The sequence below is a fragment of the Marmota marmota genome, unplaced genomic scaffold, assembly GCF_001458135.2.
Source record: "Marmota marmota marmota unplaced genomic scaffold, marMar, whole genome shotgun sequence".
NCBI classification, from domain to species: domain Eukaryota; kingdom Metazoa; phylum Chordata; class Mammalia; order Rodentia; family Sciuridae; genus Marmota; species Marmota marmota.
The window spans coordinates 13,748,334-13,764,585 of NW_026000169.1; the positions used below are offsets into that span (position 1 = coordinate 13,748,334).

At 37.9% G+C, this 16,252-nt stretch overlaps 1 protein-coding gene across 1 annotated transcript in view; it reads right to left on the reverse strand.

Annotated features, from left to right (window-relative positions):
- Positions 1 to 245: 245 nt before the first annotated feature.
- The window catches only part of Tm7sf3 (transmembrane 7 superfamily member 3), a 37,223-nt gene continuing 21,216 nt past the window's right edge, over positions 246 to 16,252 (reverse strand). Inside the window, exons 6-12 of the mRNA XM_048787193.1 lie at positions 14,469 to 14,646; positions 8,565 to 8,651; positions 6,945 to 7,025; positions 6,014 to 6,166; positions 2,987 to 3,084; positions 2,033 to 2,195; positions 246 to 793 (exon numbers count right to left, since the gene is read on the reverse strand). Coding sequence (XP_048643150.1) covers positions 573 to 793; positions 2,033 to 2,195; positions 2,987 to 3,084; positions 6,014 to 6,166; positions 6,945 to 7,025; positions 8,565 to 8,651; positions 14,469 to 14,646 — 981 coding nt within the window. The 3' untranslated portion in view covers positions 246 to 572. The remainder of the gene's footprint in view (positions 794 to 2,032; positions 2,196 to 2,986; positions 3,085 to 6,013; positions 6,167 to 6,944; positions 7,026 to 8,564; positions 8,652 to 14,468; positions 14,647 to 16,252) is intronic.

A 16,252-nucleotide genomic window follows, 5' to 3' on the forward strand; every position in this document is an offset into this window, starting at 1 on the left:
TATTGAAAAAGTTCCTTTTGGTTAAAAAAAAAAAAGACATGTAACTTTGTAGTCAGATGGCTTTTAATAAGAAAATGAGTTACTTCTCTGTATATTCTGACATTTGGGAACTCAGTATCAGATCCCTAAACCTTTAAACAAAGGGGTGAATAAAGATTGAATATTTAAATAACTCCCCCTCCCCAAGTTTAGACAGACTCAGGGGAGAAAATTATTCAAGGAGTTATAAAAAGAAACACAAGGGCTTTTCAGAAGAATCACTGTTTTTTTATTTTTATATTTTTTGATGAACCTATTTAAATGGAATATGTTGATCATACATGTATAAACCAGAAAGTAATTTCCCAAGTATTGGAAAATAAGGAAAAGCCTCCCTACCACAACTGTTCAGTTATGCTTCTCATTCTCTCACTTAGAATCATCCTAACTCCCTAGTGTACCCTTACCACACGTCAAAAAGGACACCATGATCTCATGCAGGGCCGATCCAATATTAGGTGGGCACCAGGGGTGGCTGATGCAGTCTGGACATGAATTCCAGAACTGAGGCAGACTGACTAAGCCCATGCCATCTATAGAAGGAGGGGCGTCCTCTCTCCAGCCGGCTGTTCCTCCTGGAAAAGCTCTTTTATCTGGGTTAACCGGCCATAGAGCCTCTCTCTCAGTGGAGGAATATGGTAGCTTGGATCCAGAATGTTCGTTACTCTGCGCTCTCTCTCTTGTTTCCACATCTTGTATGGGTGGGGAGGGAAAAATGGTCGCCCTCTTTCTCTTCGAATCTGTAATGTAATTTTTTACTGTTTGTAACTTCAGTAACACTTAAAAGACTTTTTATTCAAATTTAAAATAATTTACTGTAGGGACTCTGGCTTCTTCCTTCTTTGTACATTCTAACAGTTAAATGGAATATTTGTGAGTTGTTCTTGGTACCCTTAGAATGCTCTGCTAGTCAAGACTATAAAAGGTGGAACACCTTTTTTTTGGGGAACAAGGATACAAATTATTTAAAAACTTTCATGATAATTTGTAATAAAAAACCAGTTTGTATAGTTTTTATAATAAATATATCTATTTTGAAAAAAGTGCTAAAAAGCCTAGTTATTAAAATATAGTGTTGGTTTCATTAGTTCTTCAGGTATCAAATTGAAGAAAAAGTACTAGTGTTACAGGAAAACCTATTACACTATTAAAATATTTTCTGAACGTTCTGATCTGTTACAGGTTAGTTACCAGGTAGCCAAACCACACTAGCCAAATAGTACTTGTAGGCCAGTTGAATTTTCTGTAGAAGGTGATAGAAAACTGATCCCAACAAAGAATTTGCTAGAATACTATGCCTGGAAAGGACTTTAGAGATCATGTTATTTGTCCTTTTAATTTTATGCCTGAGGAAATTCTCAGACAACTGCCGAGACCAAAGTTGGGGATGCTCAATGCTCTATCCAAATGTGCTTTGTATTCTGTCATAAAGATGTAAGTCACTGATTATTTTCAATTTTCTTCTAATAAATTGGTAGGATATTCTCATGTTAATATTTATAACTCTGACATTTTTAGGAATTACTCATTTTACACAAGCATGTTTTTCCAAGTTAATGCTTTGTGGTTCCAGACCATGGTAGGTTTTTTGTTTGTTGTACCAGGGATTGAACCCAGGGACCCTTAATCACTGAGCCACATCCCCAGCCCTTTTTTATGTTATTTTTAAATTTCTAGACCGGGATCTCACTAAGTTGCATAGGGCCTTGCTAAATGCTGTGGCTGGCCTTGAATTTGCAATCCTCCTACCTCATCCTCCTGAGCTGCAGGATTATAGGCATGTACCATCACACCTGGCCCACTTCTTTTTTTTTTTTATTTTNTTTTTTTTTTTTTTTTTTTTTTTTTTTTGGCAGAAAGAGGCTGAGGGGAAAGGCAGTGATTTAGTTATACTTCACATATGTTCATCAAGGAAACTAGGTGCTGCTCATTTCCTTCCCATTCCACTCTCCTGTTTGACCATCACTCCAGGTTTTGTATTTAAGAGTCTTACCATTATTTTGAAAAGGCACATTTGTGAAAGCTCTGTGGAAATCTGTGTGGAGTGCTCTCCTGAGAACATTCAAAGTGATGTAAGAAAGGCTTGTGTACATGTAACTGTCAATGGCCAAAACCACCGCGTAGGAGCCAATAATGCCACAAGACAGGATGTTCAGCTGTGGAAGAGTAGAAGAGTTAAGGCATAATCCCTGGTAGAATGAGAGTAGCTTCTAACTCTCACTACTCATCTCAATCACAGAGGCACATGAAAAAGGACCAAGAAATAAATGTTACCTGAAAAGATGAGCTTATCAAAATACAGCCATGTGCCACATAAAGACAGACTGCATATACAACAGCAGTCCCACAAGATTATATCACCTACTGACACTCTCTTAGTCTGTATAAGTCCACTCTATGATTTTGCACTATGACAAAATCACCCAAGGATGCAGTTCTCAGAATGTGGCTTTATTATTAAGCAATGCATGACTGCACACAGAAAATAAACTTCCCTGGGCTTGGGTTGTGGCTCAGCAGTAGAGCACTCACCTAGCACATGTGAGGCCCTGGGTTCGATTCTCAGCACCACATAAAAGTAAATAAAATAAAGGTATTGTGTCCAACTACATCTAAAAAATAAATATTAAGAAGAAAGAAAGAAAATAATCTTCCCTGTGAAAGAACTTCAACACCAACATATAATTAAATGAAAACAGCTAGACCTAAGACTACCTTCTCTGTTCCAACTGCTGAAATATATTGACAGATGATGCTCCATTTGATTAAAACAAAAGAATACCATGTGATAATCATACATAGAATTTCCTTTGCTTTCCTAGTAATAAGACTATTTAGAAGCAGATAATCATACAGCCCTCCCTAGTGAATAAAAACATGCAATCAGTGATCAGCTGAAAGCCCGGGACATATAATGAATACATCTAACTTGTGACGAAACACTTACTATTCTTAGGCAGCCCATGAAAACTACTGGAATGAGGACAGCTATACAAGAGAAGGTCACCCAGAACACACCATCGTCACGAAAAACTTTTATGTTTCCTGAAAAAGCAAAGAGAAATCAAGAGTAAACAAGAGGTTTCCCAACTTAAATTTTCTCATTATGAGAACACAGACATATACTGAAGGCTTAAAGCAACAACCAGGGAATATGTTGGCAACTAGAAATGAACTGATATTCTTCATTTCTGTCAATATAATCCCCTTTGAAAGGTGGTCTAGAAGGGGAGGGGAGATGATAAAGGTAAATGCTCTTCATGTAGTAGCAGGATAATTTTAGAAGAGGCTACAACAGTTCCAGCTATTCCATTCACTAGCACTGCAGCTCTGGACCTCAGCTTCCTAACCCATAAAAAGACTGAATTATCTCTACACTCTCAATCACCCCTTCTATATCTAATAAGTTCTATGTTTCCTGTTTTGTACTGGTGTGGGGAGACAAGTAAAAAAAGATTCAAAGTTATGAACCAACACAATACAAGCTGCAAAATCCTCTTTAGATTTTATCATCAACCCATATCCTGATACACCACTGCATACTGGAGGAAATCAGGGACCAAAGCTAACCATTCTTTGCTCCTACCAAACCCTTTTCCTGTCACATGACTCCAATATGTGGCACAGCTTAGGGTGACGCATAACCAACACATGCAAACTCTTTATAAAGTGAGTTTTAAAAGCAAAAGCAGGGTGTGATGATATATACCTACAGTTTCAGCTGCTGGGAAGGCTGCAGCAGAAGAACCACTTGAGTTTAGGGCCAGCCTGGGCAACATAGCAAGACCCCATCCCAAAAGAAAAAAAAAGGTCTGATGATTTATTATGATGCTGGCACGTCATTTGTCTATACATGGTGCTATAGCTTGAGACCTATATGTCTTGAGCAGAGGCTCTGACGTTGGGACTCCATATTGTCTTAAAGCCAACTGCAACATGCTACAATGAAGTGAATTTATGGATTATATTCTTAAGTTCAACTACATTAACCAATGGCTTTTTTTTTAAAGTTTGCCAAGGATTGAATAGAGTTATTATACACACAGGTGAAGAATGGACCTTTTCAGAGAATGACCTCTTTGCTACCCACATAACATGAAAATAGTAATCTAATCAGATCAGAGAGGTCAGCTAAATATTTTACAAATTACAGTGCAAAAGTATGAGTTTGCATCCACTGCCAATAAAGAAATGCTCACTCTAACTGTTCTTGAGCTATGAGATAGTTCATAAATAAATATATATACATATATATGTATATTGTATATGCTAAAATTATTTTCACCAATAGAAATAGTTCATAAAAAAGTTTAGAGACAATTGCTCTAGGCTACTTTTTTTTTTAAAAAAATACCTTTATTTTATTTATTTTTTTGTGATGCTAAGGATCAAACCCAGCACCTTGCACATGCTAGGCAAGTGCTCTACTGCTAAGCCACAACCCCAGCCCCCTCTAGACTACTTTTATAAAGATGAAAATGAAGTCTTTATTATCTCATCACTTCTATCCTACTAAAGTTTTACAGATGATGAAACAGAGCTGCAGTCAATGCCTTGTCCAAAGTTAAAAGCCAGGCAGGGCACAAGGGACAGCCAGAATGCATATTACATTTTTTTTTCCTGATTTCCAAACTTAGGCTCATTCTACTAGTCAAAAGCACACTAACTACTAAAAATTCTAACTTATAGTCCCTCATCCTTTAGGGGGAAACCCCAGTACATGGTATTTGATGTAGCCCATCTGGGGAGGGCCTCGGATCTACAATTTCAACACATATCTCCCCCTAAGAATCTGTCATTCAGCCAAGCTTAAACACAGCTACTTTTCACCAGACTTTCTAAACAAAAAGCCACCTGTAAGGGGCCAGTAGGAATGTACTGGGCTATAGGTTTGCTAAAGTCAGGACAAAAGGCCTTGGACAGTCAGGAAACACACAGGTTGTCAATTCTCTCTGGTCTTAAAAAATAATCTTTAGTGAGCCCAGGGACACTGACTTGTACTGAACACCTCTTAATTATATTGTGTGTTCTTAAGAGGTGTCAGCCTCAGGAAACTGTTATTGTTAATCTAACATTTCCATCAATTTTAATATTAATGTAAGAACTAAAATTATCACAGAAAGGAAACAGCCTAATAGAGTATCTTTGAATGTATTCTTCTCTTCGCATTTTGTAAGTCACTGTACAAGCTAAGAATGTTAACTCACATGTTATTTGGATTTTTTAAATTAATAGAAATTAAATTAAAATTCCAGAATTATCCTTGGGCTACTGCTCTAGGGTGATTACCAGCAGTTACCTTAAGAACACTTGGGGCTTAGCAAAAGGCAGGAGTGAAGGTGGAGGGTCCCTGGGAAGGCTGAGGATACAGTGTCAGGTTCCCCAGCTCAGCTGCCATCACAGCACTGCCAATATATATGGGAGATATATTGGGCTTCTGCTTAGGATTTACTATAGAAAGAGTTCCCAGATTAAAAAAATAAATCACTGTTCTGCCATAATAAGAGTCCTCTTTGGCTCCACTTATTCTCACAGAAATATACAGGCACAAAGCCACCTCTACAGACATTCTATGATACGCCCAGTACAGAGTGCCTCTAAGAAAGTAGTTTTTCTTTTTTTCTTTTTTTTTTTTTTAATTTTGAGACAGGATCTAAGTTCCTCAGCGTCTCACTAAGTCGTTGAGGCTGGCTTTGAACTTATGATCCTCCTACCTTAGCTTCCAAAGTCTCTGGGATTACAGGCGCATGCCACCACGCCCAGTGAAAGTAGGAATTGTTATTTGTGTAGGCCTTCTCTAAAAGAGCCACATCATCTGTGCAAATTCCCACAACTCTTCAAAGAAAAGTGGAGAAAGGCAGCACCACTCCAGGATCCAAATTCCTGACAAGGCAATATTTGAGTCTAGAGAGCCCAATTAAAGTCTTCCAAACAATGAACCAAATACACAGAACATCAGCCACACATCTCCTACCCAGCGGAGTGAAGAAAGTCACTGAGGCAGTGAGAAACCCCAGCACCAGTCCAACACACAGCATGCACAGCGGGAGGACTCCAAATCGCCACCATGTAGCCACCAAGAAAATCCCACCAATGGTTCCAGCTACAGCTGTTAGGATCAGGCGAACTGTACAGAGGAAGAAGATGCACTGTTTAATCAGGAAGAGCACTTCCAACCACATGCCTCAGACACAGTAGCATTATCAGAGCCAGCCTTGGCCTTCCCTGGGTCAGGCCCCACTGACCCTTTAGCAGTGCCATGACACCAGCATGGAGCAGGCCTCTCCAGGGAGGGGTCTAACCACCATGCTAACCCCCAAAGGCAGGTGACAGGCTTGGCTTGTCATTGAGTTCAGACTGAGGAAGGTGACAAGTATTTTGTTAAATGTGATGGGGTGGTGAAGAATGTTTACTTTAAGGTAAGGAAAATTTTATCATTTTGGTGTTGTACATTTTGTATCTTAAAGTTTATAATCAAAATGGCCTTTCATTTCCTAAGTCCCAAGAAATTTGCCATGCAGATTAAAAACCTGAAGAGAAGGCCTGATTGAGTAGTGAGATACTTGGTGCATGGCAGGCTGATTACTTCACACATGCAAGGGGACATCACACACAAGTCCAACCTCAGAAGGAAAAGTGAAGTGTCAACACAGCAGTTTCTCTCCCTCCACCCCCTACAGTACTGGGGACTCAACCCAGGGACCATCTACTGGGCTACATCCCCAGTCCTTTATATTTTTTTTATTTTGGGGACAGAAACTAGCTAAGTTGCTGAGGTTGGCCTTGAACTTGCAATCCTACTGCCTCAGCACCCGCCGAGTAGCTGGGATTACAGGTGTGCACCATTGTGCCCAGTTCAGCAGTTTCCATTTTGAACACCCAATTAAACCATCATTTTCACTTACCATCATACTTAACAGGTGTCAGCCTTGTGACTAATATATAAAAGAAGAATCCCATGAAGATAAAGCCTATGAAGAATAATTCTAGTAGCAAACCAGCAGGCAACAAAAAAAAAAAAAAAAACAAGCTATGGTTAGGTCCTCTTTTTACAATGCAGTTCAAATATCTGATCTACCAATACATGCTTACACTCCTAGAATAGTCACACATTATGGCATTTGAAGAAGAAAAGTAATTATCTAAAAGGCAGGAGAAATTGAGAAGTCACCGGGAGTAATTTTATTATTAAATGGATAAATATTTAAAGTATGGTATTAACTACCAAACACCCTTTTACATATGTAAGTCAATTTCAATTATTATGGCCAATTTCATAGTTCATTTTAATACATTTGTATTTTCTACTTAAGAGCACTTTTGTCATCTGTTTCTAATCTGAAATTACATACTAAATTTCAGCAGTTATATAAGCAAAAAATGATATTATGTGAAAAATTAATTATATGTGAAAAAGAAAGTATTCCAACAGAAAATGTGACTTTACTATTTTTTTAAATCATCTTACCTTGATCCACTAAAATACCTGAAAATAAAACCATAGATATAACTTTGTTTCCCACCAGTAAGTCTAATCCTGATTGAAGATGGAGCTCTATTTTCTCATATTCTTCTCAGTTGTTATTGGTAATATTTTTCCTGTATTTTAATTTTAATATGTATAACATGATAAGTATCAACATAAAAGGGGGGAAAAAATAAAAACCCTGGTAATATCTTTGGGATTTTGCCCACAGTCTAGCAATTAATTCTTTGTCACAGAATCATTCTACAGTTTGAGGGATTGAGTCTTCCTCATAATACTCTTATCCAACAAGAAAAAAGTGTTGCAAAACAGTTGCTATTTCAAACACTATCAAAGCAAATTCAAGAGCTTCATTAGACCAGGATCATGTGTTCACTCTACCCATGAAGCTCAGTGATCAGCTTGCTGGTAAGAATTTTTTTAGGCAATTGAAAATGTTACCTAAAATGCAATCCAAAGAATTGAAACCAATTCAGTAAGCATAATTTCCATTCCATTCCCACAGTTTCTCTCTGTGATTTCTGAAACTACTCTGGGCAGCTAAACCTCCCAGGACTGAGCAGGCATTTTGCCTTTCTCTATTTGGTAGCCCTGGAGTCCAGGAAGTCCATCACCATCACCACAATCCACACAGACTAGGCAGACACTCTCATTTCTAATCCCAGTTATTTTTAGTCACTAGCAGACCTAGCAAATAAAGAAGTTTTCCAGACAAGCCAAACTTTATTCTCCTCTTATGAAGAGGAGGTTGTACTCCACTTTTGAGAGAAAAAGAAAACATTAAAATGCAGGACCGGCAGTGTAACTCAGTGGTGTTCTTGCTAGCCTGAGCAAGGATCTGGGTTCAGTCCTCAGAATTATAAAAATAAAATTTAAAAAATGCAGAGCAACTTAATAGAAGCATCAAAAGAACCCAGCCACAAACCTATGAGAACAGTGGAGAGACGTGCTCACACTCCTTACTGTTCATAATTCCCCAGCAACATGGAAAACCAAAGACAATAAAGAACATAGGTAGTATCTACACTGGTCAAGATACCTGTTTTCCAGAATCTGTGTCCAAAGAAACAAATGAAGAGACCAAGCATTGCAAAAAGAGTAAAGAACACTTTGGTAGATACTCTTCCTGAAGAAAAAAAAAAAATGAAAATTTAGTAGATAACACATTGCAATTTAATATTCTATGTTTAATTAGTAAAGCTCTATGAAAAAAAAACTGAAGTGAACTGACAAGGATTTATCTCATACATGTATAATTTATCTTAAAAATATCCTTCCCACCCTTAATGACTTAAATCTATGTAGGCAATATCAATGGGTGCTTCTATGACAAAAAAGAAAACTACATGCTTGCTTATAGAGGTATACAATATTAACTATGACATATTCTTTGTAGTAGGGTAAGCAGTAAGAGTGTGTTAAAATAACTATTCAATAAATAGTTAAAAGGAAAAAGGGGAGTACGACTATGGAGTAAAAAAGATTTATGAGATACATCAACTAAATACAGTGTACATATGAAGCCTGGTTTGAATTAACCTGTGGAAGACAACTGGAATACTACTGGGGAAATATAAACTCTGAATGTTAATTTGATGCTATTAAAGATTATTTTTAGTATTTAAATTGAAAATTGTGTTGGGGCTGAGAATATAGCTCAGATGGTAGAGTGCTTGCTAAGGCCCTGGGTTCAATCCCCAGCACCACAAAAAAAAAAAAAAAAAAGAAAGAAAGAAAATTGTGATATGATACTATGGTTATATTTATGTATGTGGTACTGAGGATTGAACCCAGGGGATGCCCTACCACTGAGCCCAGCCCTTTTTGTTTTGAGACAGGGTCTTGGTAAATTGCTCAAGTTGGTCTTGAAATTGTGATCCTCCTGCCTCGGCCTCCAGAGTCACTGGGAATTATAGGCATGAACTACCATGCCTGGCTCCTATGGTTTTATTGTTATTTTTAAACAACACTTATCCATGGTGGTGCTATTTTAGAAAATAATAATAGATATTGAGAGAGATTTGTGAGTTAAATGGTGTCTAGGAGTTTACTTTAAAATAATTCAGTGATAAAGGATAAACAGAAAATGGGAATGGTGGCACATGCATATATTCGTAGATACTCAGGAGGCTGAGGCAGGAGGATCAAAAGTTCAAGAACAGCCTCCACAAGTGAGTGAGATCCTATCTCAAAATAAATAATATAAAGGGCTTGGGATGTAGCTCAGTGGAAGAGTGTTCCTGGGTTCAATCCCCAGCACTGCAAGGAGAGAGACAGAAGAAAGCAGGAATACAGCTGAAACATGACAATGGCCTCAAGTCAAAATTGTTTATGCTCAATAACTGATACATGAAAGCTCACTGAAGTTTTCCAAAATGAAAAACTTAAACATAAACTCACATTAAGAAAACATTAATGCGGGCTGGGATTGTGGCTCAGTGGTAGAGTGTTTACCTAGCACATACGAGGCCCTGGGTTTAATCCTCAGCACCACATAAAAATAAATTAATTAATTAAATAATGGTATTGTGCCTAACTACAACTAAAATAATACATTTTAAAAAAGGAGAACATTAATGATACTACAAATCACACATGTACTAATCACTTCCAATCTTGGGGAAAAAATATTACATTAAAGGCAACAATAAATCACAATATGCTTCATGTTGTCAAAGAATCTCTAAATCTCATGATCCTTAGTAGGTACAAACGTAAATATGAATGCCATAACAATGCAAAAGATTTAGTTTATTTAAGAGAAATATGTGCTCACAAAATTCCCCATCATCACTGGGCATGGTGGTGCACGACTATAATTCCAGCATCTCTGGAGTCTGAAGCAGGAGGATAGTGAGTTCAAAGTCAGCCTCAGCAACTCAGCAAGGCCCTAAGCAACTTAGCAAAACCCTATCTCAAAATAAAAAGGGCTGGAAAAATGATTCAATGGTTAAGCACACCCCTGGGTTAAATCTCAGATACCAAAAAGAAAAAAAATTCCCCATCATCATTACTCCTTCAAGGTAAACACAAGAAAGTAATCCCTGAACTAACAATGAAAACAAAACCTCTATGTAATAATCTCATATAAAAAAATGTTACAAGCCTGCCAAAATCAAAACACACCAAGCCAGGCCTGGAGGCTCAGGCCTGTAATCCCAGCAACTCAGGAGGCTGATGCAGGAGGATCACAAGTTCCAGGCCAGCCTCAGCAACTTAGCAAGGCCCTGAGCAATTTACTGAAACCCTTTCTTCTTTTTGAATGCTGTGGAATGAACCCAGGGAACTGAACCCAGGGACACTTCACCTCTGAGCTACATTCCCAAGCCCTTTTTTTTTTATTTTTTAGTTTTAGGTTGACAACAATATCTTTATTTTATATTTATGTGGTCCTGAGGATCGAACCCAGTGCCTTGTGCATACTAGGCGAGCACTCTACCACTGAGCCACAACCCCAGCCCTCCTCAAGCCCTTTTAATTGTTTGTTTTGAGATAGGCTGACCAGGAGGGGCATGGATGTGAAGGGCTCAAGAGAAAAGAATAGAGGAACCTGGACATGATTCACTGTGAAAAATGCAAACACACATCTGCCTGGATCTCTTGCATTTTCTCTTTCAAGGATGAGCACCAGTAAAAAACTGAGTGGTGATACCACCCTTTAATTGGGCTCCTGAACTTTCTCATAGGCCCGTAGTAAAATACCTTCCTTGTAAAATTAAATTTCAGCAAAAACTCTAATGAATCAGATTAGCAAGAACCAGGTCCCCACCACCACCATTTGTTATCTGATCTCCCTCAATATCTGATCAGGTTCCTCATCTTCCACCATCCCCCAGGTGATGTCTCATCACTCTGCAGTGCCTTCAGCAAGAACCCTCTTAGGTCAGTTAGACAGAATTCCTTTTACCTCTCATATTCTTAGTAACATTTCATTCACTGACCACACCCACCCCAGCCACCTGCTCTTTGGCTATATATTCCCACTTGCCCATGCTGTATTCAGAGCTGAACCTACTCTCCCCGTACCCACTGCAAAATCCCATTGTAATGGTCCCTATACCGACTAAAATACCCTCCTCTTCTCTGTGCTTTCATGAATGTCACTAAATTTTTTCCTCCTTTAACAGAAGGATACAGCTCCAACAAACAAAGGGAACCCTAATCCCTGTCTCAAGCACAACTCGTAGACTTCATTCTTCAGAGCAAAACTCCTTGAAAGAGCTATTTGAACTCATTCTCCAATTCCCATCCCCTTTGCTCTTGAACATATTCCAGCTATCGCACTCCACTGGAACAGCTCTCAGAGGCACCAATGTCCTCCTTGTTGCTGAAGCCAGTGGTCATTTTCAGCCTGTTAGCTGACCTCTCCTCAGCATCTGACAGTTGATTGCTCTCTCTTCCTTGAAACTCTTTCTCCTGCCACCTTCAGAAAACAGCCAGGCACAGTGGGACAAGCCTGTAATCCCAGCAACTTGGGATGCTGGGGCAGGAGGATCACAAGGTAGAGATCAGCCTCAGCAACTTAGCAAGACCCTGTCTCAAAATCAAAACAAAAAAAGGGCTAGGGATGTAGCTCAATAGTACTGTCCCTGGTTTCAACCCTCAGTTGCAAAACACCAACAACAAAACAAAAACCATTACATTCTCTTTGGGCTGTGGGTATAACTCAGTAATAGATCACTGACCCAAATCCCTGGGTTCAATTCTTAGCACCACAAAAATTAATTAAATAAAAACAAAAATCAGGGCTGGGGAGATAGCTCAGTGGTGAAGCACTTGCCTCGAATGCATGAGGTCCTGTATTCAATCCCCATTACCACATAAAAAATAAACAAACAACAACAAAAGATTTTATATATAATTTTTTAAAAAATATATCACTTTCCATTTACCACTCCTGCTGCTCCTTCTCAGCCACCTCACCAGGATTTTCTTCAATTTCTTCATCTCCATATCTGTGCCACCAGGGCTCAGTCCTCAGACCCTTCCCTTTTCTATATACTCACTCATCCATTCTATGGTCTTAAACGCCATATAGTTAACCTGATAATTTCCAAGACAATCTCTAGCCCAGCCCTCCCCTGAATTCCAACTGCTACATATAGCTAACAGTCAGCTGCCCAACTCCACTTGAATAGTTAAGAGTGTTCTTAAACTGCACATGTCCAAAACTGAATTCTGGGTATATTCTCCCAAGACCACTCCCAATCTTTCCCACCTCAGTGAATGGCAGTTTGCCTTCTCTAATTACTTAGGCCAAAAACTAAGAAGTCATCCTTAACCCCACTTTCTTCCACTCAATCAATCCATCATCAAACCCTATATCAAAAATACATTCAGCCACTCATTGGTTAAATCTGGGACAATCTGGACTGAAATTAGGAAAATGCCATTTGGCAACGACTAGTAATAAATGTTTCAGGCAAAGACCACTGGATGCTAAAACTAGCAAGTGTGAGTTTGAGAATGAGATTATTTACAGACACTAAAAATATCTCCCCCAAAAGATATTTTAGGTAAAAACAGTGACTTTATGGCAGAGAAGACTGGCAGAGGTCACTAACCAAGTAATCAAGTTATCACCATTAATGGGACAGATATGAAGAGAAAAGGACACATCACTTCCTCTTTCTTTCTGCCAGATATGCATAATCTGAATGTAATCATGAAGAAGCATCAAAGTAACTAAGACTGAGGACTTTCTAAAAACTAAACATCCTGTACTCTTCAAAAAAGGTCCAAGTCCTCAAAGACAAAAATAGACTAAGAAATTGCTCCAGATTACAGAAGGCTAAGGAGACATGGAAATTAGCAATGTGGTGTCATGAACTGGACTTTGGGCAGGAAAAAAATTACTTTGTGTCTTTTAAAGGACATTAGTGGATAATGAGTAAAATTTGATAATATCTATAGATTAAATAACTGTATTGTATCAGTACTAATTCTGTGTAATTAGGGGTACAAGATCTTTCTATCTGCAACTTATTCTCAAATGGTTCAGAAAAGTATTCAATATACACATATGTATGTTTTTATAGGAAGACAGGATGAAGCAAATAGAACAACATGGAAACTAATGTTTGAGAAATCAGGGTGAAGATTATGCAAAAATTATAGCATCTGTGCACCTTTTCTAAGAAAGTGTTTCAAGATGACACATACGTGCTGGTCCCACACACCTTCACTGCCACAACTCTCCTTAAGCTACCATCCCTCATCTGGATGACTTCCATGGCCTCCTAACTCATTCTACTACTTCTGCTCTTGCCCCTGTCTTTTCTCCAAAAGGAGCCAGCAATCACATTAAAGTCAGATGGTGGCGCTATCTGCTCAAAACCTCCCAATGTCTTTCCATTTCCTTCTGATATAATATATCTACTACGACCTGCGAGGGCACACTACCAGCCCTGCATCTCTACTGTGCCCTCCTCATTCTTTTCCCACCACTGTTCGCACTGCCTTTCTTCAGGCAGTCTTCTGGAAGAGACTTTGGTACTGGCGATTCCCTCTACCTGGAAGGCTCTGTCCCCCGATATGCACATGGCTTCCTGCCTCCAAGGCCTTCCCATATTGTACTATCTCAGATTTTCTTCTCACCTCTACCAATGTGGCCCTTCCCAATTTTATTTTTCTTCTTAGTACTTTCTCATGTATTATATACTTTACAAATTTATCTTGTCTTGAATCTCCCACTAAATATATATGATATATAAGCAAGATGATATATATATATGTGTGTACATATGTAAGTATTTTTATTTTGTCTGGTTTGTTCACTGCTATATTCTAGTGCCTAGAACAGAGAGTAGAAAAACGAAAGGGCTCAAACCCCATTTGCTGAATGAACAAAAAGCATTTTTTAATATTCTAAAGTTCTATATCTGTGGAAACAGATCTGCAAAGTCAAAGAAAAATCTGTCAAAGTTTAAATCCATACACTCACCAAGGGAAGCACAATTACCCTCCACTGCCTCAAAGCTGCAAGCGTATGTGTGAGCAGGAACATAAGCAGCAGATGTATTCAGGAATGGATCCCGAACGATGACATTATAAATAACTCCTTGACCCCGCAGGGAGGAGAAGGAAACTCTTGTCTTATCATCAGCTGTTAGAGTCACCAGCTAGAGCCAAAAATAATGCACAATTAGTGTTTAGACTTTTTTTTAAAGCTATTCTATTAAAAATACCACCTACATATACCAAATTGCAATTCTGTTTAAAAGCAAAAATTACACCAACCCATTTAGCTTTGTCAAAAGACCAGCCTACATGGTTTGTATGTGCTAATATAAACAGTTCTTACACAAAATGCCTCCAAAGTTTTAATTTAATATGTTAAATGACATTAATATTTAATATAAATAAAGTCTAACATCTATATATTAACCTAATACAAATAAAATCTAATTATAAACCTAATAAAAACAGTGTGCAAATGCTAGTTAGTACAAAGTAAAAAATTTGGTAGGTTTTTTTTTCTTTTTTTTTTTTTGGTAGCAGGGATTGAACCCAGGCATGCTAAACCACAGAGCTACATCCCTTTCCCTTTTCATTTTTTATTTTGAAATAGGGTCTCGCTAAGTTGCTGAAGCTGGCTTGAACTCAGAATATTCCTGCCTCAGCCTACAAGTTGCTGGAATTACAGCATGCACCACTGCACCTGGGCATTTGTTTTAGTTTAAATAACTAAAACAAGGGCAAAAAATCATAGTTAATTTGCTCACTACTCTTTCTTTAGTACTCAGCCCAATCGCTATTACCAAATCTTCAACAAGTGTATGCTCAATATAACCATACCCAGCTCAACGTAACGATAATACATAGAACTATAACTAGTGTAAATGAAGAAATTAAATATTTGAGTTTCCAAAGAAATAGTCACAAGCCTTCTAGAAGGGTACCACTTTTTAAAATTATTGCTCAGCCTTTAAAATACATGCTCTCTGGGCAAAAGATTAGTCAAGTTTAACAAAATATTAATCTTATCACCTACATTTCCAAGTTTTTATCATGCAAAATCTAAACTACACAAAAATGTTAATAATACAATAAACTCTATACCACATAATTGTCAATATTTTACCGTATTTTCTTTTCTATTCCTTGCTCCTTCAATTTTTTTTCTTGCAGAACTATTATAGATATCATGACATTTTACTTCTAAATATTTCTAAATATTCCTAAAAGAGTATTTCTCAAACATCATGTCCCTTGAATCACTAAGGGAATCTAGTAAAATGACTGATTCTGTCAGTCAGAGGTGGCTTTTGTTGCTTTTCTAACAATCTTTTAGGTGTTGACAATACTCTACACGCATCTACCACATTCTGAGTAGCAAGGTACTAAGAACATTCTCCAATCTAACCACAATGCCAGTCTCACCTAAGAAAATTAATAATTTCTCATTATCTAATACAGATCCATTTTTTCCCTTAATGTCTTCTATAGCTTTTTTCCTTCTTACCCAACATTCAAGTTTAGCGTCTGTTTTGCATCTCTAATCTCAGTAATCTAGAATAGTCCTTCCCACCACCCTCTCCAACCTACCCACCACTCAATGATTTTTAAAGAGATTAAGTCAGTAGTTTTACAGAATATACCACAATCTGGGTTTGTCAGATTGTGCTCAAGGTCTAATTGGTTCTTTTAACCTTTATATTTCCTATAAACAAGAGAATCAAATGGAATGAACAGTACTTCTTAATTTGTGAGTAAGCATGATGAGTT